Here is a 16,938-nt window from a genome sequence, read left to right on the forward strand (position 1 = left end):
AAGAATGCTGAAGCTTATGGCCAAATTCACAATCACCCTCTTGATGTCAGGATGATCTGGAAATATGCATCTAATTTAAATATTCCACCCTAATCACATGTCTCTGCCACCAACCAGGGCCACCCAGCATTTTCTATTTTTCTTCTTTGGTCTATAGTTCACACAAGCTTAGGATTCTTTTTATTTCTTGTTTTTCTTTAAAACTCCTCTAGATCTTTGTCTTTGCAAACCACCCCATGTAAAGGGGTGGTTCCCTCCTCCTAGCTCATTAATAAGATGTTAAATAGGGCCAGCTCTAACACAAATCCCTGTAAGTGTTATCACTTTGAATAACCTATTCCCCTAAATTAGTTTGTTCCTGATATGCAGAACACAGGTCCTCAGGAGGGCTGATACCACCACTATCTTTGCCTTAATAGCCACTGATGATTTATTTCTTCATGATTTAGTCTAAGGTGCCATGGATGCCAACCAGCCTCCAGGTACCTTCAGCATCTTGCAGCCAGGAATCACAGTTTAGCTATGCTTTCTGTTAAAAAGTGCATCCTTTTATGTGCTGTCTGACCTTTTCAATTGCTGAAATCTGTTCTCACAGTGGAAAAACACTGAACAATCACGCCTGCTTCACCCTCTCCATACCACTCATGGTTTCAAGCCCTTGATATCCCCTCTGCTGTCTCCTTTTGAGGTTGAAGAGCTTTAAGTCTATTCAATAATTCCTCATACAGAAGCCTTTTGATTGTCCTTGCAATCTTTATCTTTACTGAATGATGTAATCTTTATCCTCCAGTTTCTTTTTATCATTACCTTCTCTGCACCATTTCCAATTCTACTACATCCTTTCAGGTATGGCAGAGGGGGTGGAGGTACAGCTGCATATTCAAGATTTATTTGGAATGGATTTATATAGCAAGATTGTGACTTTTTTTTTTCCTGTTTTGTTCTTTTCCTAATAAATGCTAACATTCAATTTCAGCTTTGGTTTGGGGTTTGTTAATTTAATTTCTTTTTCCTCTGGGAGCACAGAGCTCACACGCTCAAAGAACTCTAACTCCATCGTTTTATTCCTGAATGATAATAACTGGCTCAGCATCACTTACAGGGCATGTAAAGTAAAAACTAATTTTTCCAACATGCATGACTTTACATTTGTGTGCTCTGCATTTCATACCTCCATCATGGGTATCGTTTTTACAATTTTTCATAGTCTTCACCTCTACTGTATTCATATTATTGAGAAACTGCAACCTGCTTAGACACCACCTCTTCCAGATCGTTTAATCATAAATGATCTGATGAACAACAAGATCTAACAGAAACCTGCAAAAATGCCCCTGGTGGCCTTCCTGCCTTAACAAATCCAACCATCTCTGAGAATCCAGTGAAAACTGCCTTCTAAGCAGTTTTCTACCCTTTGAGGAGCAGAAGGAGGGGCTACTAATTTTCTTTGTCCCATTATACTTCAGAGCCATCCATAAGGCTGCTCCAGCTGAGTTCCTCTTTCATCATCATGACTCACCATCCTGGTCACAAAGATGAGGTTTCCCCAGTGCCTTTCACTATCTCAGTGTGTGCTGGTAAACCCTTGGACTTGCCTAGTAACCCCCTAAACTTGACTAATAAGCCTAGTCTTAATACATTTCCTAAATGTATTAAAACCATATTAGTCTTCCTTGGGGCTACTTGCAGGCCAAAGCCTGAATGAGTAGATTCACTTGGTCCTTGTGAATGCTGGCCAATGATCTTTTGGTTTAGAGACAAACGTGTTATAATTCCATAATTACACAACTGCATCATGTATTACTTGATTTCATCCTATTCCTACAGTTCCCATACCAAGGCCATCCAATTATTTCAACTCTAATCATGCTTCTTCATCTGTCGGATTTTCCATTTCTATTTTCTCAGTCTTATTGTCTTACCACATGCAGCCATGTTCACTGAAATGGAGCATACAAAACCTGGAAAATATCAGGCATCAGGCAGCGTGGGATGTGCCTGCCCTGCTCCTCTTCTGTGCTGGACATTTGCTGGAATCCAGCCGAAGCTGAACACACCTCGGTCTCATCCTACTTGTTGAAAAAGAAGTAAAGCAGTACTTTTAAGGTAGAATCATAGCTAGATTATCCTTAATCTTAACTCTAGTTAACAGTGCATAGAAGTCTACTTTCTCCATCTTTCTTTTGCAGTTTTTAAAGGTGAAGTACCTCTAGATCCTTCCTCCAGTCTCCTTGAGGTAAATTCCCATGGCTCTCCATCTCTAAGAAGACTAAGTCATCATTATTTGATCTTCTAACACTTGTAGACTCTCTATATACTCCTAATTATTTTCTTGAGGTGATTTTTTACCTATTCATATCCTGGCCATCTTCATTAAGTCTCGGTCCTTGCTTAGATTACACCCTACTGCCAGTTTTAATCTCTTTAAGAAATCCCAGGTGTCTTCTTTATCAGATCCTAGAAATTATTTGAATTCTCTTCATCTCATTTGATGACCTTTTGCTCTTTAGTAATGAGGAACAGTGAACAATCATTCCCTATTCTAATTCTCCATACTATTCATGATTTTATTGGCTTCTGTCACATCCATCACTACACGGTCTCTTTTCCAAAATGAAGAGTCCTAATCTATTTCCTCTCTTTGAATATGGAAGCAGATACATACATCACTGTACCTTCTCTAGGTTACCTACTGTGTTCTGATGGGTTAACCTAATTGTGTTCAGCATGCCAGATGGAGGTACACCACAGATTTGGACTGATAGAATAATTATTTAACTTTAGCTTCCCAATTTTTCCTACCAATTTCTAACACTCAGTCTGCCTTGCTGCCTCCAGACATGTACTGCACTGCTGTTTCTGAGAACTCTCTGCAAGAACTCCAAGAGCTCTTATGTGAGTGATAATAGTGCAATTAAGACCTATCAATGTAAATGCATGATTAGGGTTCATTTTCCCTGCATGCAATACTTTGCATTTGTCATCACCAAATTTCATCTGCCACATTAGCATGTATCAAATTACAAACACCACCAGCAGCCATCCTCCATTTTCTTATCCATAGATCCCTAGACATTCCCTCGTCCCTGTCCCTTGGATCCTGGAGCATCTTCCCTAGGTCATCTACAGTTCACAAAATGCAAAACTCAAATTAAGGCACTTTGGAAGTTCAGCTTGTCTTGTCTTCACCTGCTTCATTTTTCAATCCAAAGCAACTACTACCTGTGTTTAGTTAGCTGTATTCTTCATGAAGACTCAAATATGGTTTTTTCAAAGTCTGGGAGCTTAATTCCTGCCCAGTTACGTAGTGATAAATCTAGGATTTCAAATAAATGGCACATTAGTAAGGGTTGTCGGGATCTATTCCAAGATCAGAGCCAGAGATGAGACAAAAGAAGGAATGCATTGCACAACAGTAAGCTGGGATGTTCCTTATATACACTGCAAAATTGATCCATTTTTGACAGCTGGAGTAGCAAGCTGTGCTTTCTAACCAGGTCTTTAAAAACAGTTAGTGGCATTGGCATCAACATAACTTGTTCATCTGCACTTAGAGCTGTGTTCAGTGCTCCCTGGCTACAATCCCTGCTAGCAGCTCCTCACAGAGCAGCTCCATCCTGTAACCAGAAAAGGTGCCCAGCACTTCAAGGAGCCCCAGGGAGTCTCTGCGGGAAGCACTGCCCTGGTGGTTCCCACACCAAGAGGGCTGTAAAGTCTTTCTATCTCTTCAAGCTTTTCTCTGGCTCAATTGTGTTGGGTAAAGAGGGCTGGGAGGGAGGAAGCACAGAGAGATCATTTATGGGCCTTAGCTGCAGCATTAGGAGAGCATCACTCACACCTCTTTCCAAATCTTTGCATTTGGAGACATTGCAGCAGCACACACTGAACAGGACAAATATCTGGTTTTGTTTTGTTTTGTTTTGTTTGCTGTTACATTCTTTTTTAGGCTATACCTTCATTGGAGCAACAAGAGACTCTTCGTGGTGGGGTATGACTGTGTGTGCGTGTATTCATCTTCTGGCATGCCATAAACAAAACTATAATGCAAACAATCTAATCCCAGCCCATCTTTCTGTGCTTTATAAAAGCCCGGGATTGACAGTGGCTACTCCAGATTCTTCGTCTCTTATCACCATTTGTGACTGTCAGAGTGAAAAAATTACCCAGCACTGTGAGACTGATGTTTGCCAGCTAGAGACCAACAGTAAACATGCTGTTTTCTCCAGCAGAACCATGGGCACTGGCCAGCACTCATCTTCCTCAGCACTGCAAAGACTGCCACTCATGTGATGCTCCAGTTTTATATGATCCTAGAGGCAGAAATAGAGATTTGCTTCCACCTGGCTCTGCTTTTTCGCTAATGATGAAAGGAAAAGAGAGTTTCAACCTGATGCTGGGGGAAGGAGAGCACACTCTGGCACCAGCTGGGGGTGGAAGACAATGACATTAGCAAACTATGGAGAAAATGAAGTTTAGCTCATTGCAGTTATGCATGCAGCTTGACAAAGGTCTCCATGCTTCCAAATGCAGAGCAAAACCATTTTCCAAGTCCATTTCCCCAAGCATCACCCCTGTGAGCACAGGAGGACGTGACAAATTGTGGTCCCCGCCACAGCAATGTACCGCACTTGAACAGAAGCCCAAATTCAATCTAAATGAAAATGGCTTAGAAACGTCAGCAGGGACTAGAAGGGCTGAAAAATAACAATCACATTTAAAAGTAGAAAGCCTAAATTCCAGCAATGTTCTCTATCTACCCCCAAATCAAAATATCCTCATCTACCCTGATGCACAGATCAAGCCCCACACTAATGAATCTTCATTTTTCCTTTCACTGTTTCGTTTGCTTCTCTGGAAGTATCCTCAATGAAAGACTTGAAACCCAATCACCTAAACAGTCTTGTTTGGTAAATAAGAGACTGAAAGAACCACGGGAATGATCAGTGTCACTTCCTGGTGACCAGATCGGGCTATATGGTGGTTTTACCCATTCACACAACAACAAAGAGGAACGGGATGGAAAAAGAAGTTTGTGCTTAACTGTTTCCTAATTGATTGAACAATTTCAAGATCTTGAAGTTTGCAATTGCAGGTTTCCCAAAGCCTTGACAGCAAAAGGATTCCTCCCAAAACCAGCCACCAGAGCAACCAGAGCCTTTCAAGGGGAAAGAAAAAGGAAGGATTTGATGACACATTTTTAAACTGTTATGTGAAATAAATCATCAAACCTGTACCTGAAGAATGACAGCCATGCCCAGTTATTTGCCAATGAAGGACAGAGTCCAGCACCAGCAAAGCACTTGTACAAGCTCTGCTTTTATGCAGGTGCTGACCCTGAGCCTGTGAGCAGTCCCAGTTAATTAGTGAGGTAACGAACACACTCAAAGGCAAATATATTCCTACAGCTGTAGCTTCACTGAGACTATACTACCCATGCTACAAACCCCATGCTATCAGACCAGGGACAGACACGTACATCATAGCAAAAACCTCAACTGCAGCCACAGAAAGGTTGTCTAAAATTTATTCCAATGTCTTATCTTGATTTCAGATCAAAAGCTTTCTTTTAAAGGAACTTATGAAACCTTAAAAATCACTGAGCAACATACAGTACAAGTGACAACCTATCGTGTTAAAATATTTGCTCATTTTGGTTTTTCAAGGACAATTTTACTAATATAGCTAAAGCCTCAAAAAGAAACACGCAGTTTTTCCTCATCAAAATACCACAGTTGCACCTCAATGAAGACTTGCATTTTAAGCCAAAAATTCACATGCTAAGCATGCACCTTTATGAAATCAGGCTCTGTTTGATACAGTGGTACTAATCAAGGTGAAACTAAGCTGTATTCAGTGTAAAACATACACACATATACATATATATTTATGTGAAAAGAACTGAAACCACCATTTCTGTTTCTTTTTCACAAAACATTTTCTTCTTGTACTTTGTGTTTACCAACCCCTACATGACTCAGAGCCACAATCTACCTCTGCATCACATTAAACAGGATTTTGTTAGGCTGTGGAAAGACACAGGGAAATACTCATCCTGCAAAATGCCCCCAGAAATACACGCGTCTTTTTCAAATAGAAAAGCTACTTTCCTGTTTTAATTAAAGGTTCTGGAAGCATTCAGTGCGATTTAACCTGAAGAACATGAAAGCATAAAACTCCTTCTATGGTTGCATAAAAGAGATCTAAATCAGTGTAGGAAGGGACTTACCTGCTGTTTGTCTTTGACCCTTTATATCTGAGTACATCTTAGTCCTGACTATTAGTCTGCAAAGCAGCCAGTTGTGCTACAGCAGTGCTGCAATCCCACTTTCCAACAAGGCACACGGAGATTAAAGACAAAAGTATTTTTTTTCTTATTTTGTTATTTTGTTTTTTAAAGTTTCCTAGTATCAGAGCATGCAGGAAGGTGAGTGTGTGCAGTTTCCTGGTAGCATTTGATGCCCCACTAAATGCAGTATTTTTCATGTGCCCACAAAAAAAACACCCAAAATCTAAACAGCTCTGAAAATCTAGGCTAAAGCAATTTGCTGAAGGTCACTTAGGAAGGTCTGAGAGCAGGAAATGGAGGACTGTGCACAGCTCTCCATGTCCAAGGCAATAAGTTTAAACCATTTGTCTATCTTTTCTTCTTATCGCTGCATGCTGTGTCGGGACAGATGACTACAAGTTACAGCCTAGCACAGCCACAATCTGGTAAAACAAGCAGAGAAATCTGCATCCAGCAACGCTTCTAGAAATACCTTTGTCTTCTAAACTGCCACCAGCCCAACCAGCAGAGGCAGCTTCTACAAGAGAGACTAAGAGCAACTTCCACCTTCCATCCCTGACCACATGCTGACCAGGCAGGATGCTCTCCTGAAGGTGCAGGTGTAGTCTTGCAAGAGTGGTTTCAACGTAACATCTGCCCTGCTCCTGGGAGAAAGGACAAGCCCAGCATCAGCTACAAAGGCCAGGCAACACAGCTTCCAGGATGGGGCCATGCATGGCAGGGACTCTGCCCACACCCCAGGCTCCGAGATGCGTGGCAGCTGTGCGCAGGCCGCACACCACGCCAGGCAGGTGCCTCACGTGCCAGCTGCCACAGCAGGGAGGAATTGCACCAAGTGAGGCTGTACTCACAGCAGTGCCTGCCTACCTGCAGCTTCGCTGTAGATCGGGTGAGTCAGATGTTTTAAAAGCATTAAAAGCATGGTGCCCTCCACTGAGATAATGTCAGCGGTGCCTTTGTGTGCCAGTTCTGGGCTTGAGTTGGCAGAGCCAGCTGCTCAAAGCAGCTCCAGCCCCTCCGCCCCCCGTACTGTTTCCCACCACCCCATTTCATTGCACATGGGAGAGTTGGCTTGCTCCAAATGGCTGCTGGGGAAGCCAAAATACAAAGCACTATGGGCAGTTGCAGCAGCCATTCTCTCTTATCTGTGAAACAGTGACAAGGGCATTGCCCCAGCAGAAGACCAGGAGGCTGCGTGTTCTGAAGATACAACAGGCTGTGATGCACCCCGATGGACTGATAACGGAGACATGCATCTTTTTCAGAGCTTTTCACTTTTTGCTTTTTGTCACTTTAAAACCTGCAAAGCTACTTGTATACCAGCTTTGTCTTTATTATACGATCTTCTGGTCATGTAGTTTTGGTCCCATCAGTATTTGATCATGCAATTAAATAACAGAAAGCAGATGAGAGCTGTGAAGAGAGCATAGCCAGCCTCTTTAAACACATGCAGTGCCTACCCCGATGTATGAAAACAGCCAAAGCAAAATCATTTTCATTACTAAAAACTTGCTGCTCTGCAGGAAATGTAATATATTCCATAAAAATTAGAGGATGTAATGTACTGTGCACATGGCTGGCATCTAAGCAGCACCTGACACCTCCCATTCATGCCATTACCATTCCATCTGCTGACACTCACCAGCCGATTTGCAAGGGTGATGGTACATGCAGTAGCTTCAGCTTCTTGCTGACATTTGAGTTTGTCTGAAGTGGCCTTCTCAAACTTGGCTGTGAGCTTTCCCAGGTTCTCATTGAGGCGCTGCATAGGAGGAAAAGGAGAAAACAACAGCACAGTTTTAAGGAAACCCCTTCTCAAGACCCAATTCAACCTGAAGGCAAGATGAGCCAAGCTCCACAATGCTGCATGCTATATGGCACCTGGGATGAAGCTCAGAGCAGCAACATGCTGAGCAATTTCACGTGCTTGTAGCCCACCTCATCTGCAGGGAACAGAAACAAAGAACACAAAAAGGCAGTTTATCTGGGGCTCTGCCCTGATGTGAATTTGAACTGGGAAAGATAGGCCAAGCGGTCCTGATAACCAAGTACCGATGGCCAACACTACAGATGAGAAACAAGTAGGCCAGCTAAGAAAACAGTTGTGTTTCCTGATGCTTCAGCCACCTTGGTCTCAGTCCAAGGCTCTGCTGATTCCTCAAGCTGTTGCTTAAAACCCCAAGGGGCTCTTTGAATAACTTAACTAGAGATATGCTGGAGCCACCTCCAAGCTGCACTTCCTGCACACTGTTTTGCTCTTCCAGAGGAACCCAAGCTGGGTCACAGCATTAGGTGGGACCTTCACACATGCAGGTGAGCTGCAAAGGGCTTCAGGGCTGGGATGGGGCAGAAAGAGCCCAAACCACCCATGCTAGCAAAAGAGAGACTATTGCTTGGACAGACCTGCTTACACTTTGGTCTTAAACAAGTCAACAGCTCCCACAAGTACTTGGAGCATTCCACTTTTGATAAGAGAAATAGAAGTAATAATTGATCTTATCTATAGCCAGTGCAAACTGTTTTAGGCTAACTGTCTGTAAATCACTTTAACACTGTCCAAGCTATGTACTAGAAACAAACTTGAAAATGAAAAGGATTATATTAGGGATATCTGCAGCTCTCCTGTATCTTGAAAAACACAAAACAGTCTTCTCAAACTGCCTTGGAATTCATAACACAAAATGTTTGTATCTTGGCATTCATATGAATATATGTGCATACTTTTATATATATATTCGAATATATATATATATATATATATAAAATCTATATAAAACCCCATTAAAGATCTGATAAAGAGCAGAACCCACCTGCAGTACCCCAGCCTAGTACACACTGATATATCAGTGATACATCTGATATATTTCACACCACAGCTGCCAGCATGCATCTTGCTCCTGCACTCCCCCTCCCCAGATTCATACCAACCTTATTTCCCAAGCAAACAAAGGAGAGAGGAAGGTACTTAGTGTTTTGGATGATCAGAATAGTTTCATTTAATACTAAAGGTGGGTATATTGGCACCTCCGTGTCTCTTTCTAAGCAGGTATGAATCATCATCACGTCAGTGAAGCTACCCAAGATATCCCAGCTTGATATTCAAGCTTATACCTCCATATCCACCCCCACGCAATGAGCAGATTTTGCCCATCTGCAAATGCGGGATAACTCACCTAAAAGAGTCAGCTTTGCAAGTATGTGCCAGTGGAGTACCACCAAATCCCCTTAGATTGCCATTCTTTTCTTTTTTTTTTTTTTTTTTTTTTTTTTTAACCAAAATCCTACTTCTTTAAAGGGAAAAAAAAAAAAAAAAAAAAAAAAAAAAAAGAAGGAAAAAAAAAAAGCCCAGGTATTAAAAGCTTTGGAAATAAACAACATAATGGGATGTCATTGGTTCCCCAGCATCGTATTTCACATCTGAGATGGGAAGATGAGAGTCTAAAGACCTCTAAATCCATCCCTGCTCAGGTGCTGCACATGCCCTTCTTTATCTGCAGCATGAAGAGACTACCAGAGAGCTCTGTAGATTTTAAAAAATATTTTTAATTAAAAGGGCAGTAAACATTTAAAGAATAAGCAGCCCTAGGAGGTATTAAGAAAGTCAGCTATATTCTAACATGAAGATGTGCTAGGAGAAGAGGTGCATATTCAGTGAGCTTTGAGGGACTGTGTTGCCCCTGCCAGGGGGACATTGCAAGGTCACGTAACTTACTGTAAGACACGAAGCTGGCAGCCGTGCCACGTCAGACAGCTGATAACAAACTTTTGTTTCAAAAGGGGATTCTGCATGACCTGTGGTGCCAGTATGAAAGCACAGCCCCAGAGGATCCATCCATGACCAAGAGGGATCCCAGACCCACGGCACCCTAAGAAGTCACATTCTGGAGCACAAGTGAGGGCTGCTCGTGGCAGAAGGGAGCTGGAGAGCAGCAGGTCATGGAAAGATGCTGCTCTGCTGCCCAAGAGACAGGTTAGCAGGATGCCCTCATGCTGGTTTCCACACTTTGCTATTGGTAGATATAGAACAGGGGGAGAAAAGGAGTATGGTTTTGAACATCTTATGTGGGAATGGATGGAGACTATTCTCCACAGAAATTCACTTTTAATCATGCAGTAATTTAATCTATTCAGATTCTTTTTTTTTTTTTTTTTTTCCTTAAGTAGCAAAAATCTAAGTAAGAATAATACAAAGATATGCTGACAGAGAGCCATGCCGTGACAAATTATTAGACTCTACTGGAGCAGTCGTCATCCTGCAGAACGTGCCCGTCACCAGGAACTGTGCTGCCATGGGAGCCAGCCTCCAGTTCCTGTTTTTCTGCCCCTGTGCATCACACGGGGAACACATACTGGTTTGAGATAACGAGTTTTCTGAGGGCTCACAATTAGAGGCAAATTACATTTTAAAAATTAGGTAGGAATAATAAGAATTAATATCTAGCCTTTTCTGTTAGGGTACAAGCATGATTGGAGCAAAACAGATGAAACACAGAAAGTAGCAATAAAAGGAAGGTAAAAGACCTAAAATCTACCAAATCTTTGGATCTACCCTTTTAAAAATACATGAGTGTGGAGAAGCAGCTTTCTCCAAAGCAAAGGATTTCTCCCCAGAGCAGTGACTTGCATGCGTCCCACTAAGGGGTGAGCCCATCCCACAGCTTGCCTTGCTTTTCCAAACTTACGGCAATTTTGGCCTTGATGCTGGCCAGCTTGTCCTGGGCAGCCGCCAGCTCCGCGTTGGCTTTGCTCAAAGCCTGCCGCTTTGGCTCCACTTCACAGTACACTTCATGAAAGCGTACGATGTTCACCACCCAAGAGCAGAGGCCAGCTGCAGCATAGGACTTGGTGGTCACAAATTCGGGTTTAAACTTAGGATCTTGTAAATAGGGCTGGAGGGCTTTGAGGCAGTTCTCATGGATGTTCTCCTTGTCGAACTTGATCAAAGAGTCCAGGAACCCATCCACCCTGGCCATGGCAGCTTTTGCTGCCTTCCAGCTCCTGTCCTTGGGAATCTTTCCTCCTGGGGCCATCAGCACCATCACAGCAGCCGTGACATTGCTGACAGCCGGAGGTGGTGACCCGAAGGACCTCAGCTCTGTCAGATTCTTCTGAAAAGGGAAAACAAGGTTTTTAGACAAAAATGAATGGGATTTCTTTTTGTTTCGCTGCTAATAGAGTCAGGCTCCCAAGCTATTGATCTGATAGACTGGGTTTTGCTTGGCATTAACACTAATGTCTCTAAATCACCACCGTGCATGTTTATAACATGTGCTTGTCTCCCACATCCAGCTCTTAGTATCTCACCCAACACAAGCACAGCACAGTTTTCCTCCAGAAATTCCCAACCTTTGCCTGGGTCCTGCCCCTCTGCCCAGAGCAACTCAGCCAGGGCTCTAGAGAAAGGAGTTTTATGCACTCTCAGTAGAGTGGGATCAGGAAAAGAAAAACCTTTCCAAATAACCTCTACATAACAGCCTCCAGCCCCTCCAAAACTGCCTCACAGAGCTTCCCCTTGGGCTCAGCTACTCCCAATGCCAGAGACACCCATGCGCTCAGTTTGCGTGCATCCATCATCATATGCATTATGTTTGCATGGATCCACTGGATCCATCATCCAGCCTGAATTTAGGCCCTTTAACCAAGAGCCTTCACCAGGACAGCAGTCAGTGCTGTGAACAGGCAGTGCGCCCGAAGAGAGAGCTGTTTGTCTCTCAGATAGGATCGGTTGATCCCTGGGGCACACTTGTGCTGTCAACACAGGTGGTTTTACCAAGACCCTAACGTCAAGCAGGGCAGATCTTAACCTAAGCATAAAACTCAGCTGATACTTAAAATCCTCTCTGTGCATACACAAGTTAAATTTTCTGTAGGAAAAAGCAGTACAGGTAAATCAGCTGCTCTCAGACGCCATGCTATATTGAAACAAGGATAATGGCTTTGTCAACACCAGTTTAGGAAATATCTATCCATGAACTTCTGTAGTCCCTATTTCTACCACTCAATAGCTTTTACTCCGTATTCTCTGTTCTGTATTTTCTGAAGTTCATCAGCTTCACTCTGAAACAAGTTTGGTTTCTTTGAGCATTCATTTTTGGGATAAAGGTGTCTGCTAGGAAGCTGTTACCAAATGTGGTCTTTGCTTGCTGTTAGCTTTTGTTAATAATCAAGCTGATAGAGACAGACCCCTGGGAGCCATGTACATTTGCAGTATAAAATGTCCGTAATTAACATGCTCAGTGACATGGAGCTGACTGTGAGCAGAGAGGAGCACATCTGAAAGCCCTTCTCCATCCCATCCCCTGCCCAGTTTGGCCAGGACCAGGGCCACAATGGGTTGTGCTGCTTGGGGTAGCTGGGAGGGCTCTGACATCAGCCCTTGGTTCAACAACCTGTAGCTCACTGTAAGTGGGATGCTGTACTGGTACCGCTCCTTTTTCACTAAGAAGTGAGTGCTCTGTCACAGGACAATTCAATAAATTGCTCTGAATTATTCTTCCACACATTGGAGCATCTCTGGGATAGGAACCAGACCTAGTCTGTGAGGATGCTTGCACTTAGTGCTGCCTGCTTCAGAAACACCAACTGCTGTGGCATCCCTGAATGCCTCTGGATCATCTCAGGGGATATTCCTTGAAGGCAACAGTGCAGGAGGGTCACTGCTTTAGATACCGTCACTCTCTGACTCATTGTCTCCTGTGCAGAAACCGTACAGTGCTGGCCAAGCAGCATGGGCTGCCCACCTGCCTCTGCATGACAGCTGCTACCTCCTCTTGGAGAACTGCTCCATGCCAAACACTTACCCACAGCAGGGGAAGGCAGTCCCCAAGTTGGTGTGCTGTGATTTCCCCCCTCAAAAGGAGAACGAGATGCCAAAATGCCAGATCTGTGGAGTCCCATGTCCTGCATTCTAGGGCCCAGGGGATGTGGATACTGAGAAAGAGCCGAGGCACCTTCATGGGGGAGCAAACAGCACTCCAAGAAATAAAAGGGCATTTTTGTCTCTAAAACCTGTTTTCCCAAGTTTTCTAACATAGTATATCTGGGTCTGCATTTTTGACTTTTGGATTACTGTCCAAATAAGATGGTTTAGATAATTAGGGAGAAACTATACATACACACATGAATATTGATGATTATTCACGTCAGCAAGCAAGTCAAGCTCTTTGATGCATCTCAGATCAGCAGGTAAAGGAGTTCATGTCTTCCAATGCCCTGCTAACACTGCTTTACAGGTCTCTAGAAAAATCCCAGCATCTCCCTAATCTGTGCCTAATGAGATATTCTACAGCTCCAACATGAAACCAAGACTAATGAGGAGGCAAACATTTTCCCTTTGTACAGTCTTTTCCCTTCCAGGAATGAGAGCCAAAACAACACATCTTCGCTGCAAAGCCACGTCTTTTTTGAAAGGTAATCACTTTGAAAACACACTCCTAATGACTTCCTTTCTTCTCCTCCAAAAAGGCTATGACTGAGCCATGATTTGAGGCATGATTGAGACATTATGATCTGATTTTTACATGGTGCATGGCCACTTTTCTGCCTTGTGTGCAGTGGGAGTTTGCTGCTCTAGATGCTGTGCACACTGCAGACAGAAGACAAATGGCAGAGACGTGTCTCTGGGGCACATTTCAGCGTAGGGCTACAAACAGGCATTCCTGGAGCACTCTTGAAGTAAAAAACATTCCAAGGTACCAAAAGCCTTCCTTAAATCACTGGCTTTGGGACCGCTCTGACTGCAGGGGACTACCTCCTGGTTACTGATATCCCCAAGGGCTTCTTCCCTTGGAGTGGTTTAAGAAGCATTTGGACTGTGCACTTAGTCACATGCTCTGAATTTTTGGGTAGACCTGTGTGGTGCCAGGAGCTGGACCCAATGATCCTTGTAGGTCCCTTCCAATGCCAATAGTAGACATACTATGATTCTGTGGTCTTGCCTGCAGCAACGTCTGGCTCTACCAAGAGATTGCCTGCCCAGGACAGTGTGCTGCCCTGCCCAGAGGCACTGTTGAATACCACAACACATCTCAGCACCTCGGTGCTGGACATACCCAAACAGGGAATGAATGAGACTTCACTGCCAGCACTTCTTGTACCAAGCGAGATCAGCGTTGTGGTTGTCAGCTCCCGCTGTGCACTTGCATAGAAATACCCAGAGTGAACAGTGCCGATGCTCTCTCTTGCACCAAAACAAAACATCACAGACAACAACACCAGGCCTGCTCACCCACCAGCAGACAGACATGTTAGGTACATGCAGGCTGTCCTGGTGATGCACGGTTTTGCAAACTTCAGCACTGCTGGTCCTGGCACCTCCGCCCTGACCAATGTGATGCCCCAAAACTTGAGCCAGAGGATGGCAGCGACAGCCCCCACTGCAGAGGGGAAGGAGGAACTGGCTTTCCATGTGAGCCTTTGCCCTACCTTGTTGAGGGTGTTCAGAGCGGCCTGGGCAGCTTCCAGGGCAGGCTCAGCTTTGGCCAGGTCCTCTTCACAGTCCTTCTGTTTCTGCTCAACCTCTTGGGTGATGAGCGCCACTTTCTGCTCCTCCTCATCAGCAACTGCCTTCTCCCTGCTCACTTTCTCCGTCTCCATGCCCACCACATGGATCAGCTTGTCAGCATCATCATTCTTCTGCTTCAGCTCCACTTCTTGGGCTGCCAACTTGGCCTTCAGGTCATCCACCTGGAGAAAAGAAACGTGTGTACACAAATGCTCAAAATCGTGCTCCCCACCCTGCTCAGCAGCATGGGCTCACACTCAAGTGGGGCTGAGCAGCACAGAGGGCCCATTTATAAAGTGAGCAATGCCCTGGGCACACAGAAAAGCAGTGTTTCTAGCCATCAGCAGGACACTGCAATTCTCCTTTGCTCCAGGTTGCTCAGGTAAGGGGCACTGAGAACGTGCATGGTGCACACACTGCAGCAGCCTGCAAGCAGCAAGGAACCCAGTAAGAAAGAAAGCAGCACCAGCAGGATGAGCTGCTAAGGGATGCTGACTCAGACCAGCTTGTTGCCTCTGCTTGGGAACAGGACAAAGGTACAAGGGCAAAGCAAGCACCGCTTTTAGCAGGATCCACTGAGGAAAATGGAAGACTTCAGGTTAGGTGTTCCTGGAATTATTTTTGCACAACACAGGAGCTCCACTAGATACTTGCAGCAAGCTGCTCTTGTTAACAAGCCAAACACAGACAATTTTCACCCATCTTTCAACACAAGATCTGATGTTACATTGCATACCCCATAGAGGAGGCATTCCTTTGCGATGTTTTGCAATGAGACAATACATGCTACAATCCATCCACGTTTTCTTTTCTCAACCTCGACACCAGCGAACAGAGCAAGCAGTGTTTGCTGTGTGCTGGGTTTGAGGAGCCATGCACCAGGAGCCAGTGCTCCCCGAGCCCCCTGCTCACTCCACGTGCACCCTGCCCCACACTCACCGAGTGGCTGCTCATACCCTGCAGGGCAGCTGCCCCCTCCAGAGATGGCTGAAGTGCCACACAGTGGGGATGCTCACACTGGCTCTCATTTAAGAACAGAAGCTTTATCTCTAAAACCAACTGTTTTCTCTCCAAATTTTGACTGTTTCAATAATTTTACAAAGCCTCTGTGCAGACTGCGGAGTCTTTCACTGTCCTGTGGTTGAGCTCATAAAGGATTGTTTATAGCTTTTGGGTACATCTTTACCATGTAAAAGCACTACAAGGAAAGTCAGACGTTTGCTTTTGTTGATAATTCTGTTTTTATATAAGACGTGAGAGAACAATTCGACAGCCACATAAACTGAGGCTATTGATGTTCATCATCAGTTTCGAGTGGAAAGCGGTTTCTTTGGAATCTCATTGTGCTCCTGCACTGCATACTGCATTTCCATCTCCTGCTGCCCAGTGCTACAACGCTGTTTTAACCAGCACAAAGACACGCCTGTAAATCCAAATGGCTCCAGGCTCACAGGAGCATGTAATCCCTTCAGTCAGCAAACAGAGAGCAACCTCTTGTGCAGCTCTAAGTCTTCTGAGATTGCAGGAAATTGAAGTGGGAGGCTTTGCTGATTGTAGATCTGGCTTGTGACCTTCTGCCCCAAATCAGTTATCATGTGCGGAATGCACATACGAATGGCAGCTCTATGGGTTTACACGACCAGGACAAGACAAACAAGGGATTAAAACCCACTAGCTCCCAACAGCTCTACAAAAGGAACAGATGTAAACTCAGTCCCCAGCACAGCCTGTGAGAACAGTCTGACAAAACCCGCTTTCAGCCAAGCACATATTGTTGGGATTAAAAAAGAGCAGGAAATTCAGTTAGGGCCCTGCCTGAAAGAAATCCTAATGTCTGGACGCACAGAAGTGTGTGCTACAGAGAAGGCATCCGCCCTGCTGGTTTGGGTTACATGTTAAATTCCCAGCAGAACAGTTCTGGTTGGAGCTGTGACATTAACCTGGGGCTCTGCTGAACCATTAGAGCTCACCACATCTAGGGGACGTTTGGTGACCTGAAGCCTTCCTTACCTACAGCAACATAAGTGAATGTGTTAAGTAAATCTTTTTTTTTTTTTTTAACCAATGAGGCTAAAGCTCAAATGCAGTTGAGCAGGGACAATTTCAGTGTTTGTGCAGTGGACAGAAAGAATCAGCAATACCTAAATAA

At 44.3% G+C, this 16,938-nt stretch overlaps 1 protein-coding gene across 8 annotated transcripts in view; it reads right to left on the bottom strand.

Moving 5' to 3' along the window:
- The window catches only part of DNAH9 (dynein axonemal heavy chain 9), a gene marked incomplete at its 5' end in the record, with an annotated part of 196,372 nt that overhangs the window by 84,020 nt on the left and 95,414 nt on the right, over nt 1–16,938 (bottom strand). For 7 of the 8 annotated variants that reach the window (XM_082775013.1, XM_082775014.1, XM_082775018.1 and 4 more), the window contains 3 exons: nt 7,929–8,048; nt 10,969–11,394; nt 14,711–14,971. In XM_082775013.1, coding sequence (XP_082631139.1) covers nt 7,929–8,048; nt 10,969–11,394; nt 14,711–14,971 — 807 coding nt within the window. Of the gene's footprint in view, nt 1–7,928; nt 8,049–10,968; nt 11,395–14,710; nt 14,972–16,938 lie in introns of those variants that run through there. The other variant, XM_082775020.1, reaches the window with a different exon arrangement.

This window comes from Aythya marila, assembly GCF_965140915.1.
Source record: "Aythya marila genome assembly, chromosome: 18".
Lineage (NCBI taxonomy): Eukaryota > Metazoa > Chordata > Aves > Anseriformes > Anatidae > Aythya > Aythya marila.